The sequence below is a fragment of the Quercus robur genome, chromosome 4 (assembly GCF_932294415.1).
Source record: "Quercus robur chromosome 4, dhQueRobu3.1, whole genome shotgun sequence".
NCBI lineage: Eukaryota > Viridiplantae > Streptophyta > Magnoliopsida > Fagales > Fagaceae > Quercus > Quercus robur.
Genome location: NC_065537.1, coordinates 20587613 through 20599214, shown reverse-complemented (window position 1 = coordinate 20599214; position 11602 = coordinate 20587613). Strand labels below are relative to the sequence as shown.

The following is an 11602-nucleotide window of genomic DNA, read 5'->3' as shown; positions in this document are numbered from 1 at the left end:
AATAGGAATATCGATTGAAGTAAGATAATTGAGATAATATAATAGAATCTTTAAGACGGCATTTGGTTAGCATGAAGTGACATTGCATTGTAATGTTAGATTAATTTAATCTTAGATTCATTGAATCACTTTAATGTAATGTAACATTACCAGTTTTGGTTCATTAATTACATTCCATCACGTTCCAAAAATGTAACTAATGAATTTATACAAATATCCATGTGAAATAACTAAACAAATTTATTTATTAATAAAAAATCTACTAAATAACCAAAAAAAAAATTACTTCACTTTCTTCCACTTTCTTGCCAACACTTTCTCACCAACCAAACATTATAGATCCACCCCCCCCCCCCCCCCCCCAAAAAAAAAAAAAAAAAACAAAAATCATAGCATTGCTATCCAAAGATAATCTTGGAGCTTATCTGGAGAAATTTGACATCGACATCATGCTTTCTTTTAGTTTGAAAATCTAGAGAGGAAGCGGCTATTAGGATTAGGATTAGGATTAGTGCCCTAAAATCCTATTGTATGCTATGTATAACATTATGTTATATGCAATAAAGTTGTTTTATTATTATCTAAAATAATGGTAATATGAATATTTGGACATTATCATATAGTCCTTTAGATGCATAGTATGTGATTTAGTCACAGAAGATATAAATCACAAGTTATTTGTAAACTTAAAATCTTAGTTTGTAATCGGTGATGAAATTGAGCATTTCATCTGCGAAGACTATAAGATGTCAATTAAGATGATTTGTCTTGATCATGGAAGTGAAGACTTCTCTTTTTTTTTTTTTTTTTTTTTTTTTTTTTGTAGTGGTAGTTTTATATCATAAAACTAGAAAGGAGTACATCAAAGGGACAAACACAACAGGACACTAGGCCAAGTACAACAAGTCATTTTGGACTACATAGACACAGCAGGGGGGGTAACCCCATTCCACGTGCAGGATGATTCATTTCTATGCGCAAGCTGAGCAAGCTCATGCGCTACAACATTAAGGTCTCTATTCAAATACTTAAAAGTGCAGAGCTTGAAGGATTCACGCGCAAGCTGAATTCCTTGTAATATGTGGCCCAATTCACTTCCTGTGGAGTTGTCATTCAAGGCTTGAATCACAACAAGGGCATCACTCTCTAGGATGACACGAGACAACTACAATTCTTGAGCAAGCAATACGCCTTGCTCCATTGCCAGAGCTTCCACCTGATCTGTAGCAAATCTGCCTGGTAGATATTTACTGAGGGCTACCACAACTTGGCCATTGCTATCCCTAATAATCACTCCAATGCTGGAATTTCTTCCCTGGTCTGAAGTTGCCCCATCAACATTGATTTTGAAAACTCCTTGAGGAGGAGTCTCCCACCTAGTTTGTGATTGCCTTGGGGGGAGGATGTCTAAGGAAGTGGCCTTTCTGAAGTCCTCCAAGGTGCTGATTACCAGATTCCAAACCTGTGATGGAAAGAGGAGAATCATTATGCACCAATTTGTTTCTATTAGACCAAATAGCCCAAGATAACACAAAAAATAAATCTAGGACTTGTGGGGAATTAGATTGAATTAAATGCGAGGCCATGTCTAGGAAAGACCAATTGTGACTCTATGGTGGTCTAGGATGATCAGACCAATAGCTCCAAACAAGGGAGGCAGCTTCACAATGGAGGAGAGCATGATTGATGTCCTCAGGTTCCAGGCCATAAATGGGGCAAGCATTGCTGATGTTAATCCCTCTTTTTCTTATGTTCTCGAAGGTGGGCAGCCCGTTTACACAAGCCCTCCAAGCAAAAAATTTTATTTTTGCAGGGAGGTTTAGTTGCCAAAGATTCCTCCAAAGTTGTCTATAAGGGTCCCCAGAGGAGCTTTCACCCACCTCAGTTGAATCGATCATGCTATGGGCTATGTGATAGGCACTTTTCACCAAAAATTCTCCTTTCTTGTTTCCAATCTAGATAAGCTTGTCTTCCAGCTGATTATGGCTTAGTGGAGTCTTCAGGATGGTTTCAACCTCGAAGGGAAGAAATGTGGATCGAAGAACTTCTGTTTTCCACCATTTAGTGTCAGGGTCTATGAGGGAGGAGACCATAGGGAATTCAGTATTATGGTTCTGGGGAGAGATAACCTTGTAGGTTGAAGGTGTTGGAAGCCATATATCCTCCCATATATGGATTTGTTTCCCGTTTCCAACTCTCCACCAGGTTCCACATCTTATGATTTCTAAGCTACTGTGAATGATTCTCCAGGAATAAGAAGGGGAAGAACCAAGCTTAGCATTTAATAAGTCACATGTGGGAAAGTACCTAGCTTTTAGCACTTTAGCTACCAAAGAGCTCAGATTAGTGAGGATTCTCCAAGCTTGCTTGGCTAGCATGGCCTAATTAAAATCTTGTAAATTTCTGAACCTCAACCCACCTTTTGCCTTTGGATTGCACATCATCTTCCAGCTAATCCAACCAATTTTTGTTTCCTGCTGCCTTTGGCCCCACCAAAAGTTTTTCATCATTCTTTCCATGTCGTCACATAGGCCTTGAGGCAGTTGGAAGCAACTCATAGTGTATATTGGAATTGCTTGTGCCATCACTTTGATGAGAATTTCTTTCCCCCCCATAGATAGAAGCTTGCCTTTCCAGCCCGCTAGTTTTTGACTGACCCTCTCCTTTAAATTTGCAAAGACTTGATTTTTTGACCTGCCAATAAGAGAAGGGAGGCCGAGATATTTAGTATGCCTCGAATTTTGCATAGGGCCCAAGATATTAAAAATCTCATCTCTAGTTTCTTGTGCTGTATTGGGGCTAAAAAAGATAGATGATTTGTCTGTGTTGACTTTCTGACCCGAAGCTTCTTCATATTCCATCAGGATTGATCTTAACTTGTGGCATTCTTCTGAAGTTGCTTTACAAAAAAGGATACTGTTGTCGGCAAAGAAAATGTGGGTCACCTTTGGACAACCCCTAGTAATGGATATGCCTGTGATGAGCTGATTCCTGGCTACCTGGTGAATGAGTGCTAAAAGGCCTTCGGCATAAAGAAGAAAAAGGCTTGGGGAGAGTGGGTCACCTTGGCGGAGACCTCTCGAAGGATAGACATTTCCGTGAGCAACATTGTTTATGAGGACAGAGCATGATACCGATGTGATGCATTGCATGACCAATTTTATCCATCTATTGCAAAACCCCATTTTTTCCATAACCTTAGATATGAAACCCCATTCAACCCTATCGAAGGCCTTACTCATGTCAAGTTTGACGGCCATAAAGCCCTCTTTCCCTAATGTTTTGTCTAAATAATGCATCAACTCGAAAGCCACTAGCACTTTATTTGTGATAAGCCTATCAGAGGTGAAGGCACTTTGATTCTCTGATATAATGTGGGGTAGGAGAGCTTTTAGACGGTTGGCAAGAATTTTAGAAATGAGCTTATAAACTACATTGCATAGGCTAATGGGGCAAAAGTCAGTCATTCTTTTGGGGTTATTTATTTTCGAAATTAGGGAGATATTGGTTTTGTTGAGCTCTGGTATGGGAATGTTATGGTTGAGGACATTTAGGGCCATATTAGTAACATTGTTACCAACAATACTCCAATATTTCTGAAAAAATACGGCAGACATACCGTCTAGTCCTGGAGCCTTGTTAGGGTGGATTTGTTTTAGTGCAACTACCACTTCTTCATTGGTTAATTCCCTTGTTAGGCTTTCATTCATGTCATCTATCACCTTAGAAGAGATTGCTTCAATTAATTCCTCAATATGGCTTGGGTGGGAGGAACTGTATATGTTGTCAAAATAAGATATGGCAGCTTGGGCAATGCTTTCTTCGTCATCACACCATCTTCCCTGCTCATCCCAAATGCCCACAATAGTATTCTGTTTTCTCATTTCCAAAGCTTGCGCATGGAAAAACTTAGTGTTTCTGTCACCCTCTTTAAGCTAGTGGGCTTTTGCCCGTTGTCCCCAATAAAATTCCTTATCATTAAGGAGATCATTAATCTCTCCCCTTAGCCTGTTAATCTCCAAACTCACATCCTTATCCTTTTCTCGCATGGCTAGGGCATTCAGCGCATTTCTTTTTCTTGGATTTTCTTTGGAATTTGCCCATAGACCGCAGAATTCCATCTGGAAAGTTCAACTGCACAGTTTCTGAGATTTTCTGATATGCCTTCTGGTGCGCTAAGGTCCACTCTGAATCCCAAGGAGGCCTCAATAATGGCCTTGCAATCCTCTCTTTTAGTCCACTAAGCTTCAAAGTGGAAGTGTCTAACCCTTGGTCGGTGCCTAGTTTTGGAGTCCGTGACTAGTAATGCATAATGGTCTAAAGTTGAATCCACTAAATAGTACACTTTCATCCCTCCGAATCTAGCTGACCACTCAGAGGTAGCCAATGCCCTATCTAATCTGAGGCGAATTCTATTATCCACCAATTTCATATTGCTCCATGTATAGTCCGGACCAAAATATCCCAAGTCATGGAAACCACAATAATTTACTATTCTCCTAAAAGCATCCATCTGTTGCTAGGTGCGAATTTCTCCCCCAAATTTCTCATCCATTGAAAGGATTTCATTAAAATCACCGAAGCATAACCAGGGTCGTTGGAATTGATTATTAAGGAAAGCAAGAAGGTGCTAGGATTCATACCTTTTATGTGTCTCTAGATGGCCGTAGAAACCAGTTAATCTCCATTTGTAATCACTGTTGGGCTCTAAGATTATTGCGTCAATGTGGAATCTTGTGTAGCTTTTAATCTCCAAATTAATTTCCCTTGTCCAAAGAAGAGAAATTCCCCCACTTCTGCCAACACTAGGTACTATCAAACCATTTGCAAAACCAATTCTATTCTTTATTCTTTCCATGCGATTCTTCCTTGATTTTGTCTCTATAAGGAAGACAATCTTGGGGTTCCAACGCCGCACAAGATCATGCAGCGCCCTGACTGACCGGGATTCCCCAATCTCCGGCAGTTCCAACTTATGGGATTCATGGCTCTCGGCGGTGCTGCCTAGCAAACATCGCCATTCTATCTTCCATCTCATTTAGGAGTTTGGTAGTTTCAGAGCAATGTTTTCTTGTGTTGGAGGTTCTTCTTTTGTTAAGATTATTTTTCCCACCCATTTAGCCCCCAAAGTTTGAGTTTGAACTTCAAAAGTTGGGCTTTTATTTTTACCTTTTTCTCTTGCTATTTTTTTCCAATGGCGTTTTGCCTTGCCATTTCCTTCTCCCATTGGGCTTAAGTTGTCCTCCAAGATTGTCTTGATGTTTGTTGGGCTTGCCTTTGGTTTTATTGGGCTAGAGACCTCCATCATCTCCTTTTCAACATGTGGATGTTGGCCCACAAAGGATAATGCATTATCAGCTCCCTTTGTCTTTGTCCATAACACTGAAGGGCTCCCTTTGTTGCTTAGTGTTTACTTCCCATTGTTTCTAGAACTTCCCTCATCACCTTCCGTCACTGACGCATGAGAGTTTCTTGTCGTTGTTTGGACGTTTTCTTCATTTCTATCACCGCCATTTTCATCTCTGCCCCCATTGTTGGTAGACCGTGACTTATCAAGACCCACCTTCCCATTTGCTCTCAACCATTCTCTGTACTGCTTAGGAGTGTTGCACCAATCTAAAGTTTTTGGGCAATGTTTGTCGTCATGCCCCATTTTGCCACACAGGAAGCAAAAATTTAGGAGCCTTTCATATTTGAAGGTTACCCAAAATTTTCCTCCCTCCATGTTAGTTATCTTCCCCCCACATCGGAGAGGTTTTTCCAGCGGAAGATCGACTTTAATCCTCATAAACCCAGAATGGAGAGTGTGAGAAATCGATATTGGATGCCGTAAGACCTCTTCTCCATTTGATTAGTAACAAGAGGTTTTTGTCGAAGTTCCAAGGTCCATTTTTCTTGACCCATTTGAGTTGGTATTCTGAGCTGAACTTTAACTGCAGAACATTATTTCCGACATCAACAATCTGTAAATTTGATCCCATTTTCCATGCCGATCTCAGAGTATTTTTCAGCACACGTTAGTTTTGTTGTCTATCCGACAAGAGTTTGCTGAAAAGACTCAAGGAACACTCTTCTAACAGGCCTGATCTACAGCTCGTTGTGATGGTTATTTCCTCTTCCTCCTCCTTTGTTAAACAAAGGTTGAGAAGACCTTCTACCACCGCTTGCTCCATGGCGGCGTTAAAGGGAGAGAAGGACGAACCCTAGAGAAAACCCTAACAGTGTGAGAGGGAGAGAGGTACTCGACTTGCTAGCCAAGAGAAAGAGACTCCTACTTGGGAGAGAACTATTTAGAAATGGTAAGTGAAGACTTCTAATTGATATGTTAATATGTTTTAAGTGTATAAGACATATTAAACTAGATCGCTGTGAGATTTTTTATTCTATTAACGACTATCAAATGAATAATAATTTTCACGACTTTCATTTACATAAACTCTCAATCCTAAGGGAATAATGAATCCAATCATGAAATGTGGGTTGCTTTAATATATCAGGAGTGAGATCTAAACAAATAGTCAAAACCTCAGTATGTTAGGCAACCATACGTAATGTTGAAGGAACACATATTCTCAAGATGGAATTCATAGTCTTTTTATAGAGATATAAAAATTCTCTTGAGATAAGTTTAACAGGTTTGGTTATTCGGAGTGTTAGGCCTAACCAATTTAGTAAAGAATTACTAAAGTTTATAGATTTCATAAAATATATATGAATAACTTAAAGGATTAAACTGGGCACTCAAGGATCAAGATGTAGTAATCTTCAAAGTAATAGTTATATATTATGACTTTGTATTACTGTGTATATTTTCATGAAGGGGTCAAATAATTAATAAAGTCTTGAGATATAATTTATTAATAAGGCCTAGAGTACAATTATATTTATATAGTGGTATTAAATATAATTAATGGTAATTTTGGGCTTGTCAAGAGTTGATAGATAAGTCCAAAGTCTATTGGAGCTAGAGCTTTATTTGTTCCTTTTGGTCTTACTCCAAGCCACACACTAAAGCTCAATTGGGTTGGCTCAAAAGGCTAATCCAATCAGATAATAAGTTATTTATTTAATAAGAGTTATTAAATAAAGTAACTGCCAAGTGTAGAAAAAATATATACGTATGATTTAAAAAGAAAAACTTTGAGAGTTTTTCTCAAGACACTTGGTTATTCTCTTGAAAAAATACGTATAGAACTGATTGAGAGACCACACATCTTGGGCACATTGTGGAATTAGAGTGAAGGTTAAAAGTCTTCTCAAGTTCAATCTTCATTTGTTTTTGAATTTCGCTGCATCAAGGTACGCCTTCTTATTCTTTGTTTCTAAAATCAAATGTTGCATGTTATCTCACATAAATGAAATAGATCCGTTTATATTCTGTTGCGTGTTTTTGTATGAGATACAAAACTGTATTTTTCCATGTGTTTACTCAACAGTGGCAACTTCATCAGAGTACTATCTTGACGGAGTTGCTAATTCTGGTGCTTTAGCCGTAACTTCAATTAGGTTTTGTGATGGATGATTTGAGTTGTGACTTGTGGGGGTGGTGGTGATTGGGTTTATTTGAAAGAGATCGTGAAAAGAAGAAGAAAGGAAGAGAGAGATTAGATAATAGGAAATTAATTAAATATTAGAATACAAAGCTAAAGTAACTATGTATATTTACACAATTATTATAGCAAAAATGTAAATCTACAGTGTTTTAGATGGATTGATGTGATGTGTTTTTGAAGAAATGTGTAAAATTGACAACTTATCTTTCTTATCTTTTTCTTTTTTAGCTTTTTCTCTTTTTCCACCTTCCGTAATATGGTGTCTATATTTCCTACACTTAATACAAACAATAAGTATGTCTATAGAATCTTTCAATTTTAGTAAATAGTCTTTTTTGTCTTTTAAATGATTAGGTAGATTGTCTATCAATTTCATTATTACGTCTTCTTGTTTCCTTTTTCTTTTATTGATTTTGAGTGGATTGGTTAATTTTAATTCTTTCTTGTTCTTAACTTGGTCATAGACAATTTTTTTTTTTTTTTATTCACAATTTTTTTCAAAACTTGCTAAGATAACAACTTGTTTTTGGAACACACAACGCTTCCAAATGAAACCATCACTTATGTTACTTTCGCAATTATCCCAATCACGACATCCTACGTTAAGAGCTGTGAAAAATATTGTAAAAACTAAAAAGTTTAGTTTCCTCAGATAGTTGGTACCAAAACTTTTGTATACACTAGATGGCATAAAGGGAGAGTTTGCAGAAGTGTGATCTAAAATTTAGCTCACACAACAAAGTGTCTTTCTTATTCATGATTCAGTACAAGCCCTTTAGATCTAAGGCTCAGCAGACACATCAAAGTGTCTTACAAGTTAAACAGTACAATACATGCCCTTTAGAAAAGCTCAGCAGACACATCAAAGTGTCTTACAAGCTAAACGGACACTAATGAAACAAATCCAAACTTAAACAGTACAAATATCGAACGCTATTACAAAACCATCCAAAACCACAATATGCTAGCACTTCTAGATTGTGGCCTAATCATTACTCTACTCCGAAACAAACCTTTTCCTCATCTGAGCAACAAACTCATAAACCTTCTTCTGGTCAGGTAGAGTCTTGGCCACACTCTCCTTCTGCAGGCACCTCTTAGCCCATGCGATAATCTTGGGGCACTCCGCCTCTATGTTGATATTGCCAAAGACCTCATAGGCTTGGAACCAGCTGTAGAAAGTGATAAAAGAAAGGTCCACATACCCAAATGTTTCACCCCCAAAGTAAGGCTTGTCACCAAGCTCCACCTCCAATGTCTTTAAGATTTCAAAAAATTCCTTCTTGCCTGCCTCTTGCTCTTCTCCTTTTGTGCTCCATACCTTCCTTGAAGCTCCATAAACCTGAATTTTCCACACATTGTATTACTAGGATGAACAATGACAGTAATGAATTTCAAATCAAGTATACTGGGCAAACTGAATATTCCTCTAGACATTAGCAAGTGGGAAAGGCCCATAAAATATGTTCTTGGTTGTATGATAGAGAGAGACTACTGGACTGACTCCTAAATTTTATTTTAATTAGTGACTTTTTTTTTTTAATGAAAATTTTAATTAGTGACTTACAAAAAAACCGATGGGCCTCGAACATGACTAATGCTAAGAGAGGACAGAAATAAGGTTTGAATTTGGTACCCAACAACTACATAAATTGAACATGGTCAATGAAAAGCAAATATAAACCATTAAATTTTCTTTCCTTCTTTTTCTCCCTGCTCTTATTTCTTTCATTTTTTTTTTTCTTTTTCTGAAAGACATCTTAGTAATCACTTAGGCGTTTAACTTAATTCACTGCCTCCACTCTGCTTTGATCTCTAGGATCTCCTAGGATTCGAAACAAAAGCTTCAAATTTAGTGTGAACGCAGGAGCAGATGTAAGAGACTGAATATTAGTTTTATGTTCAATTTGAATTTCTTAATACTTCTTGTTACACTTAAAAAACGAAGCTCCTAAATCCATAAATGGTTACTTGAATCCACAAGGAGAACTACTCTAGTAATGAAACAGGGGCTACTTCAGTATCTTGAAGCAAATTTAATCTTCCTCAAAAATATGAAATCCTTGGCAAACAACTTAAGGGATAGAAGAACAAGACTCAGTATCTTAGTCCAAATTCACAACTTCTTTTTTTAATCACAATATTTTATATAGTTTCATAGAATTCGCAAGTTCTTTGGTCAAATATTTTCGAGGGTCATCTTGCATGTCTAATTAATAAATCATTTCCTTGACATGACCTACGAACTAGTAAATTATTATCATTATCTCTTTAGTATAATTAAAAAAAAAAAAAAAAAAACTAGTAAATTATAATAGAATTTAAACATTCGAACATAAATTTTTTTTAAAGAAATCTAGCGAATCCAACTCATAAACATAAACTAAAATATTTCACCTAGTATTAAGTACTAAAATAAAATAACAAAAAGGGTTAAATGTATGAGACACCCATGAAAACCGAGAAATCAAAAATTAATTTTGAATCATATACTCTTTTTTTTTTTTTTTTAAATAATAATATTTGGGCTTCCTAAAAAAAAAAAAAAAATATTTGGGGGATTAATATATTTATTCGAGAAATATAAAAATTTAATAAGAATAAAGCTAAAGCTAAGCCATATTCGTAAACCCAAAATGGAAAGAAATTAAAATAGCAAAAAGAAAAAGGACAATGAAAAGAAATTGCAGAAAAAGGTACCTTCTTATCAACAAAATCAGCCCAGAACCTGGCTTGAGCTCTCTGGTAAGGATCAGAGGGAAGCAATGGAGACTTATCATTCCAGACCTCGTCTATGTACTGAACAATGATGAGAGACTCACACACAGGCTTCCCGTTGTGTATGAGAACTGGGATCTGCTTGTTAATGGGGTTCATCTCTAAAAGCAGTGGGCTCTTGTTCTTCAAGTCCTCTTCCTTGTACTCATACTTGATACCCTTCTCAGCCAGAGCAATCCTGACTCTCATCCCAAACATGCTTGGCCAGAAATCCAACAGAACCACCTCGTTCGCCATTGTCACAGAACTCTAGGTGTTGAAGCAAATGAGAGAGAAATGCAAAGATAAGTGTGAAAGAGAATGCAAAGAGACTTGGAAGAGAGAGTCAGTTTATTGCGAAGGGGAAGGTCAGGCTTTCACTAATATTACTGCTAATGCTTTTTTTTTTTTTTTTTTTCCCACTAATATTCACTAATATTACAGGATAAGAATACCATATACCATACAAAAGCAAATAAATAGCACACCCACTCTGGACGATGTCATTGCTTTCGTCATATAATTTATCACTTTTCATTGAGTGTTGACTGTTAAGTCCCTCAGTATATGTCTCATTTCTGACCTTTTGGATGTTGAGTCTGTCGGCCTACGTCTCTTTTACTTTACTTAAAACAAAAAAAAAAAAAAAAAAAAAAAAAAAAAAAGACGTGACCTTTCTCTATTTCTAGAAATTTCGTTGTTTCCGAGTATTTAGTTAGAACATCCACAATAGGTGTGACAAATGTATTAAATGTCAAATATTTGGTATATTTGTCACATCAAACATAAAAAACACCAAATATCAAATGTGTTAAATCTTATCATTTTTGCGTGAACAGTACCGTTGCAAATTTGCAACGATACAAAATCGGTGTGGTATAACTTTTAATATTTTTTATTCTTTTTTCTCTCTTATCTCTCTTTCCTTTATTCTTATCTCTTCTCTCTCATTTTTCCTCAGACATCACGCCTCTCCATTCTTTTCTTCTTTCACTCTTTTTTTCTTCTCAATCTCATTGTTTTTCTCTCTTCCTCTCAGACATCACTCTCAGTTTTTTCTTCTCACTCTTTTCTTCTTTCACTTCGATCTCTGTCGCTGTGGTTTTTTTTTTTTTTTTTTTTTTTTTGTGCAGTGATTTGATACCCAGTTCGGCAGTGGGTGGGTTGAGATGGTGATTGGCGGATCACTGGTGGTGGGTTGCGATGATCAAATTCAGTGGTGGGTGGGTCGGCTGGTGATGGGCGAATCGGTGGTGGTGGGTTCTGTTGTGCGAAATTGGTGAAAGGGTTCC

General features: G+C 37.0%; 1 protein-coding gene across 1 annotated transcript; it reads right to left on the bottom strand.

The window, feature by feature from the left end:
- Positions 1-8254: 8254 nt before the first annotated feature.
- LOC126720828 (glutathione S-transferase U19-like) lies at positions 8255-10735 on the bottom strand. Its single transcript, XM_050423641.1, has 2 exons — positions 10254-10735; positions 8255-8895 (listed from the first exon to the last, which is right to left on the bottom strand). The coding sequence occupies exons 1-2, from the start codon at positions 10566-10568 to the stop codon at positions 8551-8553; spliced, it is 660 nt and encodes a 219-aa protein (XP_050279598.1). The 5' UTR covers positions 10569-10735; the 3' UTR covers positions 8255-8550.
- Between the last annotated feature and the right edge of the window lie 867 nt (positions 10736-11602).